Genomic DNA, 22,598 nt, shown 5'->3' on the forward strand with positions numbered 1-22,598 from the left:
GTGCAAACACCTTTTTAAAACAGTGTTTTTAGTATACTTGTGTGGGTGTTCTTTTCCCCTTTCCCCAACCAGACAATCAATTCTATAAGTTTATGTCACTAAGGGAGAGATGTGTATCAATTTTTAGCGTAGAATCTAATTGCATATTGCATATATTACAATGCAATAGAGAAGAGTCTTTTGATACCCTTTTGTGCCAATGATGGCTGCCTTTCTGGGAAAGCAGACAGAATTAGTTCGGAATAAAGTCATAATTCAAAATATTGTATTTTTTACAAGTAGTATCATTTGTCTTTCTTATTTATATTTTACATGCATGAAAAATAAAACTTATTTTTCTTCCCCATTCTGAACATTTGTGTTAAAGAGTTTAACGAGGAGAGCTATTTATTGAGTAAAAGCTTTATTTAAAAGTACAAAAACAGACACAGCAGACCTACGGTATGTATAGGAATAATTTACCTCATTTTCAATCATAACAAACCAATACAGATTTTATTTGTACATGAGTGTAGTTTGAGACAATATGTAAATAAATGTATGTAAATAAAATAATTTAGATGTTGAAAATAAAATTAGAGAAAAATCAATGTAATAAATATAATATATATATATACGAGCAGAGTAATGACAAGTCAGAAAGGTATGTTACATATACTCAGTTTATGCTGCCTTAATATCCTCATTTGCAGTCACCATTGGCTGTGAGCACTTCATTATACAAATATACACGGCCATGAGACTATAATGGGAGATTCCATTTGTCTTTAAAGTCCATTGTATAACTTAAAAGATACGAACCAATACGATGAATGCAACATACCATTTAATTTAGCCATAGTTCTTTCACCCCTAACCAAACGGCCAATTCATGAAGACTTGATGTCTGTATTATGAAGCTTGTTGTGAAATTTAATGAAGTGAAATTTAGTTCACTTAATGTAGAAGACTTGGGTATTGCAAGGGTGATTTGTTTGAATGCAAATAGCTTTTAGGACTGAGAAAGCTTGTGTGTGTGAGAGCTTACTTACACGAATACAAACTCTGAGATAATATAACAAATCTTTAAGGCTGCATACAGGACATATACAAGGAAGGAGTACTCATATATTACCAACCCAAACTTCTATAAAATTGCATTGTCGTTTGTCTGGAAATCTGAGCAAGTCAATGGTATCCTAACAGTCCCAGTGCAATGTCTTAAAACACATTAAACAGACAAGCACTTGTGTTCAACTGGACGAACAGGGCTCCCTTTAAAAACGTAGATAACTCCCTAAGTTCTGTTAATGCAAAAAAAATAAGACACTTGAAAATGGACTTTTGTTAACTGATACTAAGAATATCTGAGACCGATAGGTCTCATTGCCACCTATCAGAAGATCGAAACAAGTTTTCTTTATCTTTACTTAATTCACCTGGAGTGAGGTTTGTCTCTGTTATTGAAGTACAGAACATATACTGTATATATTTGTATCGATTGAAGACATTAAATGTTTTCTTTCAAAGGTGAACGACTAAAGGGCATTCATTCACCTTGTATCCAATTGACTTACACAACAGTATTGAGTGGTAAAAAACAAAGCATTTAGGTTTGGAACTTTACCACAAGAGGTCACTGTAATGCTTTGAAAAGTGTAGCAAAATAAGCATACCACATTAGTGTTGCCTAATGTGCTGAAAAAGTGAACTTGTGTAAAAATAAAAATAGATTTGTGTTTTCCACTGCCTCGATCTATACTCGTGTTGAATACAGTTCATTGATAGAATAAAGGTCAGGGTGGACAGTCTAGCAGCTCTGGAATTACTTTCAGGTAAGGTTTTGTGGTTGTCACAAAAGCTTTACCATCATCATTTAAATTTCTGTGCACTAAATCAAGCCTCTTTAGAAAAGCATGATCTCAAGTCTTTCTATACTTCAACCAACGGCTGTAATATAACTAACTAGGTTTACATGATATCTTATTACTTATAAATGAAATTATCCCATTAACACTTAAACTAAGGCATCCACACCATTACTGCTTACATTTCAGCTCAGACGGCATACATAGCCTGTAATTTACCTCTGAATTTCTGCCATAGAATATTGGTCATTTAAAAAACCTGTTCACATTACGTCTTCACTTGTATGAAGCATTTGTCATACGAATATTTAAACTAGACAGCCTAAAATATGCATAATCTTTGCGGTTACGGTCCTTTCCTTTGCATAGATATTTGTTCCGCTACCTTTCACCTCAGCATTTTATAGATATTGGGTGTTTGTGCTTCTAAAGGAGAATAGCCTTTTTCACTATAATGTTCAACTGAATTGCAAGTTGTTAAGGACAACATTAAATGTTAATCCAGATACATTTCCATGACTTGAGTCAGGTTGTGCAGACTGCAGAGATAATCCAGTTGCATTGTGTATATTGTAGACACACCTAATCATTGACTGTCCAAATTGCAGATTAAATGAGTGTTAGGTGGCGGGAAGGTCTATTCACAGGGTGTTCAATGCATAAAACAGGATTAGGTCACAAGAAGTGTTCAGTCATACATGAATACAACTATTTTTCTAAGAAAGTTCAACAATACTAATTTGACTCGAAAGAATGATTACTGGATCACACCACTCCCAGGATATTACAAGACATAAATATAGAAAAATATGTATGTATATATAATATAGATATAGTATATAATATAAAAACTAAATATCAAGAGAAAACATGGATGTATCAACATATAAACCAAGTGAAAATACAAAATGAGAATAAGAGCACAGCAATGGCCCTGCTTACAATCTCAGCAGGTGATACAGCAGCAAAGTCCCCCATAGTTTTCTTTGCAGCTATGGAACAGAGGAAGAACAGTCATGTCCTCTTTGCAAAGAGAAAATCCTGACGTGAACAATCTCTATTTGGCTTCACTCCACATTAGGAATGGATCCTAGGTAAGTATGACTTAATTAATTTCAAGTTAATTTCATTTTCAATCGTGTTGCAATCACAATAGCAACATGTTTCACTGCACCATGGCGTCTAGAGACGGGTGTCAGGAGTTCTCTTGCATAAGAGTCTGTGTCATAAAAGGTACGTTACTACAGTTTCAGATACAGTACCAACACCGGCAGCAGCGTTTTCTCATGACGTAGCAGTAGGAATGATTTTTACGTGGACGGAGTTCTCAATGTAAAGTGACAAAGGAGGCAATTGAGAGCTGTAGAGTTGAGTTTCCTTCTCTCACAGGTAAAACAAAACGAAAAAAAGAAACATCTAAAGCCTCACTGAAAAGCACTGATTTACAGGCTTTTGTCTGTAATATACAAGAAATGCGTTGCATTGCATTTCATTTGTCAGAGCAGATCCCATTATCAGTTTATCCAATATGGATTACCTACCACAAAAATGGCATTGCATATGAAGGAAATAGGCAAAAAGATCATAAGTGCTTCTCTGGATAATATAAATACGCCCCCCCTGGCATTAGTTATAACTTGGCTTGACTATGCAATAAGTGCTCAGACCACACACAATATAGTCCTCCTCATACAGTCAAACCCCTATAACTTCAGAAATGCAACACTCTGCTCTGTTTGTAATGTTCCTCTATCACAGGCCACAGATACCCTGTGATTTTAGGTTATTTCTGAATGTGTATAGCTTTTATACTGTTTCTTTGCAGTTTTAGAGTAAGTGCTATTTAATGATGAACCCAGGTAAATTGTCAAATCTTCCTAAGCCAAACAAATGTGTAACGGCAAATCCTTTCAGTTCCTCCAACATAGCACTTGCCATAATATGACCTTAAGCTTTCATTGAAAAAAAAAACAACTATATGCTTTTCAGATAAATTGTATCCAGCAGCCCCTTTCAATTGCATTGTTAAAACAATGATTAAACCATTTTTCGCCCAACATACAGGCAGAAGAGCTACTTGGAGAAATGGGCAGCAGGTTTTTGATGAATCAGGTAGGCTTCTTCTAAAATCTGAACCATGCTTACATGAGAAAAACTTGCTCATGAGCATGTCACTAAACTTGTTCCCAGTAGCCTATAGGGTCCTGATTAGTTCACTGAAGTATAGTGGGTGCCCTTTTTTGTAGCACGACTTTCTCATTGCTAAGCAAACTATTTGGCATGATTGGATGCACGTGGTGCCCTGGTTGGTGTTCAACATTGGTCAGTTTTCATTGCATACTGGCTGAGTGAACAGATTTAAAGATTTTTTTTCCTTAATATGTTAAACTGTGTGACCATCAGTATCTATATTACAGAAATCACTCACAGGTTGTTTTAAGGCAAAGCTTATATGACTCAACTAACTTACATTGAGACACTGTTGGGGGGGGGGGGGGGGGAAGGGCCATCAAAGTAATACACATTTCTTATCCTCTCTGATGGTGTGTATAATATGCGCAATAACACCATAAATATCAGAGCTGTCTTACACCAGTGCTCTCATAGCAAGACATGCCATACACAATTCACCCTGGAGTAACAGCAAATCTCTGCTAACAGTCATGGAGGTACGGTCAGTGAGGCCCAAAAGCCCTGCCGGTGCTGGTGGGGTGGGTGGGGGTGGGGTCGCACAGTGCACAGACAATGTTGATTATTTAAGAGAAAGAGAGAGAGAGAGAGAGAGGGTGAGTGTGAGAGTAGTGAATGCAGCATCGTATCACACGGAGTTCGCCCCCGCCCCCCACTCCATCCCTCAGTCTAAACACTGAGCTTCCTCTCAGTACGGGACGAGTGGGGTCAGCCTGGGGGTCAGGAAGGACCAGGCGGGTGGGTGACGGAGAGAGCACCAGTCCTGTCAACACTAGGAGGCGGCCGAGAACGGGCTCACGCTGGACTTGTTGTGGTTGGTGGACTTGACAATGGTGATGACACTGGTGGTGGCCACCTTGCCGGGGGCGAGCGGCCCGCGTGTCACAGTCCGGGCGAAGCACTGCAGGGCCTCGTACTTGGCCCGCAGCGCGTCCAGCTCCAGCCGCATGCTGGCGTTCTCGCGGGCCAGCTTGTCCACCTCCTGCTGCAGGTCCATCTTCTGCCTCTCCAGCTCCTCCTTCTGGGTGACCCGCTTGATGCGGCAGCTGGCGGCGTAGCCCCGGTTCTTTAGGGTCCGCCGGCGCTGCTTCAGCCGCACCACGTCGTCCTTGGTCAGGCCGCGCAGGTGCTGGTTGAGCTCCCGCACCGACATGGCCACCAGCTCATCGTCGCTGACCCCCGGGGCATTTTCTCCCTCCTTCTTAACCTGCTGGGCAAATCAGAAGTGGTGGTTTATATACTACTAAATCGGCCATGAGGAATGATCCTGTCTCTCTTCATTATTGAATCAAACCTACAGTAGTAAAACACAGCCATAACGTGAAACATTGATATTCACACTTGCCTTCAAAGCGTTGCTCGGTTTAAAATGAGTCGTCATACCCTGAATGCGAACAATTTGGCTGAGTCTCACAGAAGTCACGCTGTGGAAAGAGATGATAGAATTAATTAGTGAAAGATATCTAATAAATTTGAATCAAGGTTTAGTTTGTATGTATAATATAGGCATGTTTGTCCATACAATGAATCACATTACATGGTGCTCTGTGAGAGAGACCGAGCTGGCCAGCAGAGGGCAGCACTATACCATACCATGAGATGGCAGCACTGTTGTGTGCCCTTATTTACTTCCTGGAGGGCCTCAACAATGTAGTTCACTAGACCAAGCAAGATTAGAAACAGACCCCATCTCTCCATGTCTCCATACATCTCTGTCCCATCTCTCCATGTCTCCATACATCTCTGTGCCTAAACAGTCTTCCTGAGCCATTTTGTCAGTGTTTTTTAGAATGGCCCCTCTGTATTCAGTACCATGAGCCACATGCTTCTGAGATTACTGCCATGGCCAAAAAAAGAGAGATCACTGTGCTATGATCCTGTGAGAGGCACACATCCCCCCAAGGCTCCATTTCAGGACCTGAAGACCAGGCTTACTGCGAGTGCACTGTTCCATACTAGACCGCTGCCATGGAAACACCCTGCAAATGGGTGTGGGAGTGTGAATCACATGTTCAGCAAAAAGGGGTAAACAAGTCTTAATTCATAATACCGGCATAAACCTATAGATGATCGAAACAGGCCTGGCTAACTTGTGTTGGTCAATTGGCTCAAAATGTACAGTAGGATATATACAATTCCACGTTTCCAAAAAGACTGTGGTCTTCTTTTTAACAGTTACCATCCCGAGACCCATGTAGGCCATTCTTCTTCAGCACTGTGTCTCGTCATCACAGACAGCGGCAGTAAAAGTGGCCATCACATCAGTATAACATTTAAAGGTATGCTGAACTTTACAGGGCAGCAGATACGCATGTGGAACATTCCTGGAGATAGAGTGTCACAGAGGAATAGTTTCCTTTCTAGTCACTGGTGTATTTTCGCTGTGAGACAATGTACTCCCATAGATTTAGTGCTGTCTCGTCTGTTGGATCCTCTTACACTGGGCTTTCCTGAGCGAGCGAGCGGCCATATGCCCTTATTTAACTCGAGCAGATATATTTAGCTCGCTTGTGCTGACACAAATTTCTGCCAGCTAAACAATTTAAGTGAGCATGCGATAAGTGATATCTCAGTAAGAGGGCAAATATTTTGTGCGGCTCTCGTGCTGTGATTACTGCTGATGTGCAGTTCCATCTGCAGTTCAAGTTTGACATCTGCTACTCTCTTCTCTTTTTAAAATATGAAATTATAATTTAAGCAATACAAAGTGTTTAATGCATCTGGATTAATTATATTTAATACTATACACTTAGTCATCCATTATCCTTCTGTCAACATGCATGCAACATTCTGCTATGACTGAATTTCCCGTGGGATTAACAAAGGTCTATCCTTATCCTAACATCACTGGAAGAACAGCGACAGCCACCTTGTGTCCATGCTGTTTTAGCCATGAGCATATAATAAAGGAACAGAGCCCCAGATAGTCCTGACAGAGAAAATAAACAGATCATCCCCCAATTGAACTGATGAATCCAACCAAGAACCACATGCATTCCTGTGTATACTAGTGACTTTATGATCCATTTAAAACTGCATCAAAATAATTTGTTCTCCAATCACAATTACTATATTGTTGTAATGGTGCAGAACTTGGAAAGCCATATCGGAAACACAGGCACAAACAAAGATTCCTCGACAGCAACGCCGACCCAAACAGCCTGCTTTAGCCAGAGTTGCGTCAGAGGGGGTCCCTGGGTGTATTCCTTGCAAGGATTTTGGAAAAGTGGTGTGGGGCCTCCCTCCCTCTCTCCATACAAGAGGCCTCAATCTTTAGCTAAGAGGCCACATTGGAATTCTTTATACATGTGTTTATGTTTTGCAAATACCACCAGGAAGAGCCTTCCAGATCAACATGCACAAGTTGCTTCAGAGAGGACTAGAACATATGCTACAAGGCTAAATGTATTTATTTTCGTACAATTTCATACAATTATATTATATTCTATAATTAACTTGATTGTAATATTTTCTCCTGATTTCATTATTTTATTTTCACTGTAATGTTAAAAGAATGATTATCAGAAAACACTTCAAAGAAAAGCCATTGACAATGGATAAATAATGGTTGAAAGAACCACATTCCTGAAGGGAAAAGAAAAACGCACACAAATCTTCATTTGGGTAAAAATGCAGTCAGAATATGTCCTGCAATGCACCCAAATGTGGGGGTGGAGTTTAACCAATCCCACTAGTAAAACCTACAAAATTCTTAAAATGTCTGGAATTCCAAAGTGTCTCATGCGTAATTGCATATGTTCCAAAATATAGTCTGTATAGGTCAGGGATATGCAAACCTCCTTGTAGTTCACACTGATCTTCACTTCACTTAGTTTCTTATACAGTAGTCGTAAGTATTTGTTCAAACTCACGTCTGTTTTTAATCATGACTGGTAATGATTACATTGAGTACTGTTGAGTATGTTACAATCATTTTACTCATGTTTCGCCTTTTCATTTCTCAGTTTTGGGATTTGGTTCCGCTGCGAGTGGAAGTTGCTTGCCTTCACACAAACAGCTGCTCAAAGTTCCTCTGAGAAAGCAAGCGCTGCCTTCTGCTTACAATGTCTTCTCTTTCTCTGTTTTCTCAGGGAGGTGGAGAGATTATTCTACAGACTGGGGTGTTGCTGCATTCTACGCTTTCTCCAGCGCAGCACATTTTGGTGGGATATTATGTAAAGGAAATGGAGAACATAGCTGAGGGGTGAGTCATGCTGTTTACTGGTAAAAAACGATGGCGAGCGGCAGGGAATCACACCCTCCCAAACTGACGTTTCCTGGAAAATCCCGTTGTTTCAGAGGGAGGAAGGAAAAGTACAGAGAACCTTAGAAATGGTTGCCATTGGTACCAGAACGTTTCTGCGGAAAGGGAGGAGATCTAGCTTTAATACCTCAGCAAAGCTATTCCCCAACTAACGATGCAGGGATTCTGAGGAATGACAAATATGCAAAAAAAACAAGGAAATACCTGTCCCGTTTTTTTGCTAATCAGGTGATCAGCTCAGCTGCTACAAGTGGAAAGGGAATACTCTTGGGAAAGAAAATAGATTACCGCTCACATTTTCCAGTGAGAAATGCCAACAAGAGAGCAGGGCTTCACGTCTTATAACTAATTTGATGTTTATTTTCCTTCCAAACTGAGGACATGACAGGTTGTGAGCAACACACGCACACGCACGCACACACACACACACACACACACACACACACACACACACACTCTCTACTACTTAAATATCACATTAGAGCTTTGAAAAGCAGTAAATGAAGGGGTAAATTATATTTATAGCATTCATCTTAATAGCATAATCTCCACAAAACAAAAACACTAAGCATTTCCATTTAGTCCATCGGTCCATCCACAGCCCCCTGTGTGTAATGTGGTTAGAACGCTGGTTTTAAATCCAGGAACTCTCAGAAAGACAAAAGCAGGGATGGACAGGAAGTGCATCATTGTGGGTGGCAGAGTGAGAGGGTACGATGTTCGGTCGATATGTGGTGATGTGATGAGCAGCATGTATGTGTACCGAGCCCCAGCCAGGACATACAGGAGAGTGGCCCGAGTGAGTGAGTGGAACAGTTTGACTGGATATAACCCAGTTTGGTTTGGTAGGCTACACACATCTCTATTTGTTTTAGCCTGTAGTTTCTACACCTTAATGTCATTAATCAAAACACCATGTTATAAAAAATAACCCAGAAAAATAATGAAACAAATTCTAATAAACAAACATGCATTCCCTGGCTGGGAGTCATTCCATAATACACTAATCCCTGCTGTTTCACTTCCACAGCACTCAGCCACAAATAACACCAGTAAAGTAGGCTGCTGGTTGCTGCATCCTTTGCAAGTTCACAACTAAGTTAAAACACAACACTAAGTAGCAAATTAGGATTATTATACACATTCAAGTTCTCATTTATGTCTTCAGTCACTGTCTGACAACCGAGTTGTTATGAGTCAGCCTAACTTCATCATTTGATGAAGACGTCATCACATTGATTGAAGCACATGTCAACCCCACGAGGATTGCACACACATCTGCCTGCGTTTCTCTAAACAAACACAGCACGTAATACTTAATAGAACCTAGCCTACATTTCAAGGTATAAAATGGTCAATCAAACAATCTCATACCATCAAAGGGGGAAAGAGGAAAGTCAAATTCGTAATTTGTTATACAACCTACTAAAATAACCGTTTACAAATGTGGGGAAAACTGTCAAATCAGCACAACAAGGGGGGGGGGCAGCAGTGTTGACACTCCAATCATGCTGCTGAGTAATAGTGTAATTGCTTAGTAAATAATGTATTATATCATCCACATAGTTTTTTTCCTGGATGGCCTACAGTTAGGCTATACAGTACACACCTTTCTGTCATCATTCATCTCCAACTGTCTTCTGTCCCACTCAGAAGACAAAGGCTCCTTTTGAGAGTTTTGTGAAGGAGGCGCGTTTCGGGACATTTATAATGGTTTATTTCATCTTCATTCATATAGTAGCTTGTAAATCGGCTCTTTTCGGCAAGCGACGCCGCGATGGAGACTCGCCGGCGCGCGTTTCTCTCGCCCAGCCCTGTCCTGGTGATCGCACTTCACGATCGCCGTGCCCTTTGTCCCACTAGTCTAAAATGCAGACCACGTGTTGTTTGTTTCCTAATGTCAAAAAGTAGCAATATTTTGCCATATAGGAAATGCGCGCGCAATAAACCAGCTTCTGGATAATTAAGGGAACACACGTGGCTATATAGCCTACGTTACTTTAAATATAGCCTAAAGTTATAATATCCTTCACTTCACATCGTTTCTTCCAAAAAGCTAACTCGAGTGTTGTAATAATTAGATAATAGCCAAATATTGGCCCACATTGATTAATAATTATATGATAATTTGCCTAAAGCGTAATGGATTAAATTATCATATTCGGGCAAGTACAATTATTGTATAAATAATACTAATAATTATTCTATAAATAATTTTAATCTTCCACGCGCCCGACACAATTGTCATTTTTTACGATACACACGTGTCCAAAAGGACTACAACATTCCATAATCTATAGATAATTTTAAATACTATGTTTTTACAAGTAGTTAAATTATATGTGTACGACATGGGCTGCATGTAATAAGACCACCTACATGCGTTAATGTGTCACCATGAGAACTTGAGCAATTTAGAAAGGAATGTCAAAACATATCCCCAAAAACAACCTCACCTTTTGATCGCGGATATCTGTGACGGGATTGCGTAAAAACTTGTGAAGTAAAGAATCCTTTGAAGAAGTCTTGAAGTTTACTTGTGACAGAAGCGCTGAAAGCGTCCCGCGTGCGACCAGCAACGTATCCCCGCGTACTAAATTAACTACAAAACAACAACAATGTATCAACATTCCACGCTTTGCTTCCGCAACCACTCACGTCACCAATTCCTCGTGACCGCCCCCTCCATTCATGAAAATAGCTTTCTGCTGACGTGAATCAGAGTGAGAGAGGGGGGCTTTGGGAGGCCATAAATAGAAGATAGATACAGCTGGTGAATGTTTTTTGCTTAGTTTACGAAACTTATCTCTACACAATATTCGGTTCATAATGTATTAAAGCCTTGGCTAGACTTAGCCTATACTAAGAACAACATCAGAGGAGATATTCATTTTAAAAATGAAATTTCCTGCCTACCTTTTTGCATTGTGTTTTAGATAGACAATGATTAAGTTTATTGAATGAAATAAACTGTGGCAACCCCCTCCCCCTCTCTCATAAGTAGACTAATGTTAAGGTCAGACTTGAGAACAGAACAGCAGTAGCATTCCATTCCAAAGGAGAGTATGTGCCATAGTAGACTAGGAGTCACAGGATTTCTGTTATTTTAGGTGCACTGTTGCCTGCAATGTCAAGCTATTCTTGGGAAATTGACCACTAAGAGAAAATTAGCTATTAAGTCAGCAGAATGTATAAGGATAAGGACAGCATCAAGCATATTTCCACCAAATAGTTAATCCTAAAATTAAATCCAACATCAATACACTACCGCTTTGGAGCTTTATGTCACATATTTTGCATAATTATATTATGTATACTATTCTGTACTATTTTGTTCCTCACTCTATAACACTGTTCAACTGACGGAGGAGGTGATCAAACCCCCACCCGCCACCCCACACATGTACACACTTGGACTGTGCCCCCTTCCCCCAACAACACTGACTGTGTGATCATAATACCCCCTCCCAGGTTCCCACCCACACACATACACTGTCACATGGACTATGCAACCACCCACGCACACACAGTGACTCTGATCATAGGATGTGTACAGATGTCATTTCATGTCAGATGTTCTTTTATGTTGTTGATGATTGTTGGAGGAGCATGTGATGATGTAATGCAAGATCAAATTCATTCATTCATTCATCAAAATGTATGTTCTTTATACATTTTAGTTTGTGTACCTAGATTTAAAGAAAAATATGTGACATTGAACAATACTGTAAATTGGGAAAGTGAAAGAGGGTGAATATTTATTCTGACATTACTAACCATAACCACGCGCAAGTCTTAACCGGTCACAGATGTCGGACTAACGGGATGTCCAGTCCCCATTATTATTTCAGTCCAGTCTCTTGCACAATGTAGAAAGATATCCTCAAACTGGAAATGTGTAATTCCTGGGAATGTATTCCGTTTACAGGGACTTTTTGCCTGGAGTCCTGGATGGTAATGTTTTTACATTTTGACACTGTCAGACGGAAACCTTGTCCAAAATAAAACCGTTACTTGGGGGAAACACTTTATCTGTAGTAAAGCTCTTGTCAGTACTTTTCATTAGTTAAATATCGATACTTTAAAAAAAATCTCGAATCTATTGTAAATACATTTATGAAAAACAAAAACAAACAGATTAAATTTGGACATACAAGGTTTCTGCCCGACAGTGACCATTTCTGAATGTGGATTACCACTAGTGACTCACCAGATGAATCTTCCTCGCTCTGAGGGAGACATATGGAATTAATTATAGACTTGTGATGGCGTGCTGAATTCTTTCATGTGAGTACGTTTTTTGAGTATGTTTTGAGTAGGAGGCAAATAAACTTCATCAGATGAGTAATCATGCACTTCACCCTGTGTTCTGGGTGACTTAATTGAGTTAACTTCTTGCACTTTTTAGCCCCATTAGTGGTGGCGGATCACGGGTGACGGGTGACACATGTTAGTCCATCCATCCATCCACCACTTTGGTCCCAAACAGCATATCTGGAAAACTACTGGCTAGATCGCCATGCAATTTGCCATGCAGCTTCCTGATCCCCAGATGGTCCTGTCCTTTAGTGTCACCACTATGCCAAAATCTCTACTTGGACACAAGCTATGGGTGAATAGAGAGGGTATGCGCGTCACATCATCATCATATCTAGAAGTTATGTGGGAACGCCTACTGAGTGGCAAAAAAACTACTTTCTGACCTTGACAGCCCATACATCCAAACAGAAAATCTGATCATTAAACAACAATCATTAAACAACGTTAAACAACGTTAAACTCACTTTGCCACTCACTTTGCCACTTGATTTGTCACTCACTTTATGTATGCTCATACCCTCTATTGCCGTGAATCCTGCTCCCTAGAGGAGGGCTTTACTGATTTTGGTGAATGTGCTTTTACTGGTCAAATAAAGGTTAAATAAAAAAATACCTTAAGATGTAAACGGATTGCCGTTAAACTGCTCCTGAGAGAATGAACCCTAACTATTGCAGGATGAACCCTATTGATGTTGGTACTTTGCTATGGACATTGTTTTGTTAATACCATTGTGTTTGTTCTACTGTATATGGTACTGTCTTACATATTTAACTCTAGTATAAATGCAGCAGGTCTCTCTCTGTGTGTGTGTGTGTGTGTGTGTGTGTGTGTGTGTGTGTGTGTGTGTGTGTACTGTTGTAATCCACGTAACTTGAGAACCGTTCACCCCACCGACTTCAAAGCTGTCACACGCGTTCCACCCCACCACAGGGGTTGCAGTGCCCGGTGTCGAGTCGGTCGGACCCACGGTTGTCCAGAAGCGCCCCAAAAAGGCCTCTGTCCGGGCTCTGGACAGGGCCCCTACCAGTGTCCATAATATGGAGCTGACGTCTGCATAGACTCCATATTTGGGCATGCCTGACAAATAACTCCATAAATGGACATAAAAGGGACACAGACATCATATCTGGGTGGGGCATGCATTTCCAACTTGCATCATTCCAAGTAGGCCAGTGCTCAACGGGCACCGCTGTAGAGGATCTAGCTCTAGTTGGACATAAAAAGACAATAACATTTAAAATGGGTGAATGTTTGAATGCTTAAATTTCATCCACCCGCACACCATACAAAGACATTGCAGATGATAATAATCTCCCCTTCGATCCCATAGGCTACTCGGTAAAGTCCTGATGGGTATTTTATTATTGATTGTTTGATTGATTGAAATTTGTACACTTTAAGAGTCACGTAACATTGTAGCACCCATTGGTGATGAACAGCTGGCTCTTCATCATCGTGGGAAGAGCTGCATCTGCTGCTGCCATCTTGGTAATGACGTGTTGACTGGGCTGAACATGCTGGCAGCAATAAGAGCTTGCTCGCTATTTTCTTTTGAAAGGAAACACGTTTTTTCATTGACAGTATTTGAGCACTGGGAAATGTATTGGAGTAAAAAAGTCTATGTATGTAGTGCAATAGATGCAAAAAACCACTCAAGTACAGATACCAGAGAAAACAGTAAAGGATCAAACAAATAGTTTTTAAAGTATTATGACGACTTCTTTAAACCTAATTGTTTTCACAGATTTGCGGACCTGCCGTATGAGTGACACGGGATTTAAAAGTAGAACACTGACTAAACATTCCACTGACTTCACTGAACTGCTTTTTAATTTGAAAACACTTTACGTAATACGTTGGCACGTTAAAGTCGCATGAACACATGGTGAAGTAAAGTTACTCTCTGTAGCAGTACCAGACTACAGTATAGTTCTTTAAAGCCAATAACACAGCTCTTTAACCACATGAACGGTAGCATCCCTGTACTGGGGGTGAACGTTTGGCAATACAAATATTCGACGCAAACATGTGCTGCAATGCTTTGAGAGCTTGTTAATAGGCTTTTTTTGGTGAAGAGGGCTTCTACAGACCTCTTATGAGAATTGTTTAGTCGTTACGGAATTTGCTTCACATTCAAAATGATTCCAACCACTTCTGGGGCTTAGGCGCGATTCATACTCCTATTTTAGAGCCGGGGGGGGGGGGGGGGGTACCCTCCTAAAGTCCTTAGGTCATCTACAAGAGTTCTCCAAGCATCTCGGTCTTGAGCCAACACCTCCCATTCTCTTGACATCTGCCTCCAGGTCTCTGCACCAGGTGTTTCGTGGCCGACCTCTCGTTCCACTTGATGGACTGTATTGTGGTTGTAGGTAGAGTATGGCCTATCCATCTCCAATGCAATGCCGTTTGAGGATCTCTTCCTCTGCTGGTTTTTGGTTGGTGCGTTGACATTTGACACAGTTCTTTGTTGCTGATGGTGTTAGGCCAGCGGATCTGGAGGATTGATCGCAGACAGGTGTTGGATTTGTGGTGTCCACAGTGGTCCTCCATGTCTCTGCACTGTAGAGTGACTGACTTCATTTCACTGATTAATGGTTACAGTTACAAGTTATTTATTCTTCATGGCATTTTTTATGCGTGTGTGTGTGCAAGATAGGGATAGAGATCTGAGGTCATGAGGTCACCTGAGCATTATATGTAATTTATGTTTGAGCAGTACACACCGCTCCAATAAAGGGCTGTGTGTGTGTCTGTCTGTCTGTTTGTAGCATGACCCATTGACCCCTGCAGATGATTGGGGTCGCATTCGGGTCACACCAAAATGTGGAACGCCCTACCAAAAGTCATTAAGACATGCAAATCCCTTGACTCCTTCAAAACCGCTCTCAAAGGGCACATACGGACGGCTGCAATTCGAAACTGGCCCCCGTAAAATCTGAAGACCCCCACCAACCCCTTTTTCCCCTCACTGTATATGTTTCTTTTCCCTTTTTACCTCCTTTATGATGAATTCTTGTTCGGTTCTTTGGCTATATAGAAGTGCCTATTTGGACGTCTCTAAATTTTTTAATGAATTGAACAAGGTGGACCCTCTTGTAAACAAGTGTAATGCTTTATTGGGTCGTCCACTCACAGTTAACAGTCTTTGTATTGAGTTGTGCTTGAAATTTACTGTAATTCTGCAAACTGTTAATAAATATTTCAATCAATCAATCAAAAACACGCATTCGGGTCACACATACGTCACACACAGCCTGCACCGCTCAGTTCACACAGGTGTGATTTTTAAGCTTCATATTAAGGAAAATCTACTGCATAGTGCAATTTAGTGTCGACCATAATTGAAACACAATGAAATCTGATAAACTGGGGCCAATGTGGTTTTGTAATGGAGCTTCACTCCCAGTCTCTACCATTACATCCATGGGAACAGCAACAATACAGTATTGTTTGGTATACAGCCATCATCTCTCTGAATAAGTCAAGTTCATTTTATTTGTATTGCACATTTCATACAGAGTAATCTCCGTATGTTTAATATTAAAAGTAAAAAGAAAGAAAGAAACTCTTCCCCAAACGCCCTTGAGCATCTCATAACAGACTACGCACGCACGCCACGCATGCACGCACACGCACGCGCGCGCACACGCGCACGCACAGTCGCACACACTCACACTCACACAGTCACACCACTCAGGTCATCATGGTTTGTTTCAGAGAGTAGTTCCCTATAATGACTAAATGCACCATTGCCAGATTTACATTTTGTACATTTGTACAGTTTAGCAGACGTGATGATCTGAGAAGTCTGTGATTGGTTTATTTATTGGCAGTAAGCAGGTCAAATTCAGGTTAGAGGTGTATTCAGGAGTGAAACCATTTGTAGCCTTGTAAACAATAAGAAGTAGGCCTACTTTAGAAATATATTTTTATATTTATCGAGAGCCAACAAAGTGACCTGAGGAGTAATGGGATATGGGTCAGTCACAGATATGACCTCTGGGAAATGAAATAAGGTTAGCATTACACTCTCCCACAATTCTAGGAAGAACAGTAATATGATACAATTACAATACATTTATAACTATACCTACTCTGCAAGGTTAGTGTAAAAGGGAGATGCTTGTCTTAGTGGTTAAAGGTGATCCATGTGAAAAAGATAGAAGAAAAAGAGAAAAAAAGAACAAAAGAGAAACTTATAATATAAAGGAATCCCTTGAGGCGTATTCCTCCTGCTTGAAAAGCTTTCTGGAGGAAGTTTATACAATAGCATGTGTTTTACTGCCACCCAGTGTTCAGACGGAGGAACAGCATGGATTGGTTCAACTGCATGATGAGAGTGAAACAGAGCCTGGCTCAAGTTCAACTGCAGTTTGTTGAAACTCAGAATATTCCTATTATCCTTATCTTTTTTGTTATCTCTCAGCATGCCGCGCGTAGGCCTAATTGTAGAACGCAGGGCATTCACTGTGAAGAGTGACATACACCACAAAACAGTTTGCAATCCAACAGCCAGTCAATACCTGCTATACAGCGCATGATAGACGCGCCGACCACGGCAACGACAGACAGGCTGACCAGTGTTGCAGATGCAGTTAGTAGTGTAGCAAGCAACTCTGACAATAGTACAGTATTACTGCAGACAGCTACCATTTGGATAGATGCACCAACGCAAAGCCAAGTAGCCAGGTGCCTATTAGATGGGGGTAGCACCCGCAGTTTCATTAAAGAGGATATTTCCAGAGCACTTAACCTGCCAGTTATAGGTAAAGAAAGGCAGATCTGCAAGTTCAGTGTCTTGAATGAGATGTGCTGTGAGTTTGCATATCTGCTATTTTCCAGCATAGGACCGTTGGACAGTATAAACAGGCTTTAGGATTTATAAGTTGTTTTTAGAATCCTCCTCCTCAGGAGCATATCCACGGATATCCAATCCGTGCATATCCACGGATTCCCACTAGGCTGAGGAAGAAATGCCACTTGACATTTTTAAAATCAGCCTCATGGTGGCGCTACAACAGGCCAAGTTGCGTCTCTCTCACACACACACACACACACACACACACACACACACACACACACACACACACACACACACACACACACACACACACACACACACACAAACCCAAACAAACATGTTTAAATTACTCCTAAACATTTTGCCAAACATCACACAATCTCCTATTCTCCTGGTGGAGACCTGTGCCCAGAAGGGCACTTTTTCTAGTTAATTTCTGCATCTCTTAGGGCAAAAATGGTCTTGAATGAGATGTGCTGTGAGTTTGCATATCTGCTATTTTCCAGCATATAGGACCGTTGCACAGTGAAGTATAAACAAGGCTTTAGGATTTATAAGTCGTTTTTAGAATCCTCCTCCTCAGGAGCATATGCATATCCACGGATATGGATGCATGAATGCACGTCACCAGGTCATTTAGTGCACGTATTTCCCAAATAGTGGTCGATAAAACAAATATTCAATTTCCTACATTACTAAATGTATGGTCAGTCACAGCCTCACAGGGGTCTCCCCATCGCTCCAGTCCAGCTATTTGGAGGGTGCCAATTTCAGTGAATCATGAGAGTATGTACTGTATGAATGAATACAAGTAGGCCTATCCCAAAATGCATTTTCTGTTTACTGTTTTTGAGCTGGAGAGACAGGGAGGCCTGGCTATATCAATGATTAGTTACTATCAGAATATAGAGCCGTTTCATTGTGTGACATGTATTATCCTTTACGGTAGATGGCAGTAATCGAGCGCTTTTTATGTTGGTGTGTGCGAGTGCGACCCATTTAGATTCAGAAGAAGAGTGCTCACTGCTCAGTTCATAGTTGATTATCGGTGTTAACCTGGTGTTAACTGTTTTACAGGAATATAAACAAACACGACACAACATTGAATGAACCCGAAAGAAAGAAAAACACGTAAAGTTCAGTGTTTCTTCCTTTTAGCTATGCTGTTAGGCTTACTATTTTGACTCCTGTAATGTAATGCTAGCTGAAGTTTCACTGCTAAGTTGCTATGACTATCACTACACTGACTCTAAGCTAGCATTAGCATCATTCGTGGCATTGTTTCATATGAATTATGAAGTCGTTGTTTTATGATTTTGGCATAAACATTACAGCTACCAGTACCAGACTGCTAGGTTTGAACAGTCATGTCATAATGTTGCTATGATCGAATGACATTTTGAGTGTCTGATCTAAATAGCATGCTCGCTACTAGCCCTGAAACATGACTGTATCACATGATGATTATATATATTAATACGAGCGTCATGAACCATGCCTAGCTCGCTACTATATAGTACTTCTGCGTAAATGTGTGTAATGGTTCAGCTAACATTAAATTATGTTTCTTGTTACAGAGCTGGCTAGCTAATGTTGATGGACAGTATTTAACCTGCTCGGGGCCACACAGCAACACACGGACTGATTCATAATGAATCGACCCAAGCCCACAACACTCAGACGCCCCAGCACTGCAAAACCATCAGGTATGTAATAATATTACATAGTGAGTATATATATATACTCACTGTTTGACTGCTGTTTATATATACTGCTGTTTGACATGGAAACAATAGCAATATGTGGAAAGCATTAAACTACATCTCATACTACTACTCATCTTTAGTGTTCCATTTATTGCTATTTCAACAGAGTTGATATAGGAATATGTCATTGTCTTGTTTCATTCACATAGATAGACAACACCACCATTAATACACAAGTATGTAAATAACAACTCATGTACACATGGGGTATGACACTAGGGATTTGTGCCGGCTGGGCCAGGTCAGTGTTCATTTCCTTTTGCATACTTGCATGGACCTGGACTTGCGTTGGCCTTCGTAACCTTTGAGAACCCATTGAACCTTTAGTTGTGACTTGAGCCAGTAACTGTAGCATGTCAGCACTCAGCATGTTACGTAACTTATGTTACAGGATTCCAATACAACGGTAAAGTCCCATCAATTGCTTTAAAAGTGTTTATTTCAATGAAGAAGGAAGGGCTTCCCTTCCTCCTTCACTGTATCAACCTTTAGTCCAGCACCAGCGAGGGACTGGATGTGTGCAACCCTCAAGTGTTTATTTCGCCTGTCGGCCAAGGAAGGTCAACCCACTCTGTCATATAGGATGCAGTGATGAATTCTATTAGGTTCACCAGATACACATCGCAGAGCAGAATTATAAACTGTATCCAAGGGCTTGAGGACAGAAGGTGTAATCCTGCGATTCATAATGTTGTGCTCTTGTTCCAGGGCATCCTCCAACGGGGGATTTCATAGCTCTGGGGTCGAAAGGTGGGGGAGAGTCCAAAGCACCTGCTGTTCTACTGAAGCCAGCACCTGCAGGCTTACCGGCGGACCGTAAAAGAGAGTCTTCTTCCTCTATCCCGTCTTCTTCGGGGATATCCAGCCTAGCCAAGCGCCCCAAGCTGTCCTCCACACCTCCAGTGAGTGCCCTGGGCCGACTCGCTGAGGTTGCTGCTGTGGACAAGAGGGCGATATCACCCTCCATTAAGGAGCCATCAGTGGTTCCTATTGAAGGTACTGTAGATCAGTGGTTCCCAAAGTGGGGTCCGCGGACCCCTAGGGGTACGCGACGCATAGCCAGGGGGTATTTTTTTGTTGTTGAGGGGGCTAGTGAATCATGGTGTGTGTGTGATATGAAATGTCCAGTACCTCCCCAGTGCCTCCCCAAGTGCCACCCCAGTGTCTGCCCTGCAGTGTCTGCCCAGTGCCTCCCCAGTGTCCGCCATGGTGCCTCCCCAGTGTCTGCCCAGTGGCTCCCCAGTACCTCCCCAGTGTCCCCTGAGTGCCTCCCCAGTGTCCCCCTGAGTGCCTCCCCAGTGTCTCCCCAATGTCTCCCCAGTGGCTGCAGTTTCTCCCCAGTGCCTTCCCAGTGTCCCCTCAGTGCTTCCCCAGTACCTCCCCAGTGTCCCCCTGAGTGCCTCCCCAGTGTCCCCCCAGTGTCCCCCCAGTGTCCCCCCAGTGTCCCCCTGAGTGCCTCCCCAGTGTCCCCCTGAGTGCCTCCCCAGTGTCTCCCCAGTGCCTCCCCAGTGTCCCCTCAGTGCCTTCCCAGTGCCTCCCCAGTGTCCCCTCAGTGCCTCCCCAGTGTCCCCTCAGTGCCTTCCCAGTGCCTCCCCAGTGTCCCCCTGAGTGCCTCCCCAGTGCCTCCCCAGTGCCCAGCCGAGTGCCTCCCCAGTGTCCCCCTGAGTGCCTCCCCAGTGTCCCCCTGAGTGCCTCCCCAGTGTCTCCCCAGTGCCTCCCCAGTGTCTCCCCAGTGCCTCCCCAGTGTCCCCTCAGTGCCTTCCCAGTGCCTCCCCAGTGCCTCCCCAGTGTCCCCTCAGTGCCTCCCCAGTGTCCCCTCAGTGCCTTCCCAGTGCCTCCCCAGTGTCCCCCTGAGTGCCTCCCCAGTGCCTCCCCAGTGCCCAGCCGAGTGCCTCCCCAGTGTCCCCCTGAGTGCCTCCCCAGTGTTCCCCTGAGTGCCTCCCCATGCTCCCCAGTGTCTCCCCAGTGCCTCCCCAGTGTCCCCTCAGTGCCTTCCCAGTGCCTCCCCAGTGCCTCCCCAGTGTCCCCTCAGTGCCTCGCCAGTGTCTCCCCAGTGCCTGCCCAGTGTCCCCCAGTGTCCCCCCAGTGTCTCCAATAGCAATACAAGAGCAATAATACAAATTAATCTTAATTTATTAATCTTATTAATTAATTATTGAATCAAATTAATTAATTAATCAAAATGTTCGACGCAAGAAGGCCCCCCTACGGCCTGCGCCCAGCACCATGCCAAAGCTTTTTCCTGCAGGAAACACTGCTTGTGGTTGTAAATATATTGTTATCTGTGTTGCGAGGATGAGGGGGTACCTGGAAAAATATCTACCCCAAAAGGGGTACCTGGTCCAAAAAAGTTTGGGAACCCCTGCTGTAGATAGCAGGCTCTTTCCAAAGTAAGATCATATTATATAAAATAATAGTCCAGTACTACTTGGTGGTAATAATAATGATACTGACCTGACGAAGATCTGTCAAGATCGAAACGTTGTCTATTTATTCAATAAAGTCATTCTTTTACCAAAAGAATGGTGTACCTCCTTCCATAATTGCCTTATTGGCCCTGCACCCACTGTCGAGATGCGTGTAAATAGGTATGCTCGGTAATAATAATGATAGCAATGAAGTATGCTTACCTCAGTTCAGACAGAGGTCCTTTGGGTTGTTGAAAGAAGAGAGGTTTAAGTAAATCATGAATCTAAAAGTTGAATCATGCACAAGGGTGCTTATATGGGTATTTCTTCAGTAATACCATGTATTAGATGCCATGTATTAGATACCATGTAACAAAGTGCAACTAACTATGTGAACAACATGTTTCATCACAGGCTTCATCAGGTTTACAATACAATTTACAATTTACAATTTAGGCATTTAGCAGACGCTCTTAATCCAGAGCGACTTACATTTAAGCAAGAACAAAAGCATGGGAATACATCACATAAAAGCATTTATCATGAAACATGCGTAAGCTAAGAAGGTAACAGTGGAATATCTATATGATGAAACTATACATACACTATACATAATAAACTATACATATTCACTACTATGCTATACATATGTACTATGGCGTGCTATGACTATATACAATACAATTATAGTGCTGTCTACATAACATGCTATAAGTCTGTGTCAAATGCTATCTAAGCCAACAGAAATGCTATCTAAGGGGTTAGGGTAAGTGCTATGGGCCATGATGGAGTCTGAAAAGGTGGGTTTTCAGGCTACGGCGGAAGATTGGGAGTGATGCTGCAGTTCTGACTGCAATGGGAAGTGCATTCCACAGTTTTGGAGCCAGAAGGGAGAAGAGTTTGGGACGTGTGGAGCGTTGTCCCGGCGTTTTTAGTGAGGGTACTTCCAGTTTCCCTGCGTTGGCTGATCTGAGTGCGCGGGAGGGTTTGTAGGGTTCAAT

At 42.0% G+C, this 22,598-nt stretch overlaps 2 protein-coding genes across 7 annotated transcripts in view; one reads left to right on the plus strand and one right to left on the minus strand.

Moving 5' to 3' along the window:
* Positions 1 to 386: 386 nt before the first annotated feature.
* On the minus strand, positions 387 to 10,894 carry mafk (v-maf avian musculoaponeurotic fibrosarcoma oncogene homolog K). Its single transcript, XM_083779989.1, has 3 exons — positions 10,758 to 10,894; positions 5,383 to 5,461; positions 387 to 5,244 (listed from the first exon to the last, which is right to left on the minus strand). The coding sequence occupies exons 2-3, from the start codon at positions 5,416 to 5,418 to the stop codon at positions 4,810 to 4,812; spliced, it is 471 nt and encodes a 156-aa protein (XP_083636115.1). The 5' UTR covers positions 5,419 to 5,461; positions 10,758 to 10,894; the 3' UTR covers positions 387 to 4,809.
* ints1 (integrator complex subunit 1) overlaps positions 8,129 to 22,598 on the plus strand; it is a 51,685-nt gene continuing 37,215 nt past the window's right edge. For 4 of the 6 annotated variants that reach the window (XM_083779983.1, XM_083779986.1, XM_083779987.1 and 1 more), the window contains exons 1-3: positions 18,432 to 18,559; positions 19,001 to 19,129; positions 19,898 to 20,185. In XM_083779983.1, the coding sequence (XP_083636109.1) occupies positions 19,075 to 19,129; positions 19,898 to 20,185 (343 nt within the window). In that variant the 5' untranslated portion in view covers positions 18,432 to 18,559; positions 19,001 to 19,074. Of the gene's footprint in view, positions 8,242 to 18,431; positions 18,560 to 19,000; positions 19,130 to 19,897; positions 20,186 to 22,598 lie in introns of those variants that run through there. The other 2 variants (XM_083779985.1, XM_083779984.1) reach the window with 2 other exon arrangements.

This window comes from Protomyctophum parallelum (genome assembly GCF_964188405.1).
Source record: "Protomyctophum parallelum genome assembly, chromosome: 13".
NCBI lineage: Eukaryota > Metazoa > Chordata > Actinopteri > Myctophiformes > Myctophidae > Protomyctophum > Protomyctophum parallelum.

Coding starts and splice junctions, on each gene's coding strand:
- mafk (XM_083779989.1), bottom strand. CDS start 5,418: ATGACGACTCATTTTAAACCGAGCAACGCTTTGAAG. Junction 5,245..5,382: donor AACCGAGCAACGCTTTGAAG/GCAAGTGTGAAT, acceptor TTTGCCCAGCAG/GTTAAGAAGGAGGGAGAAAA.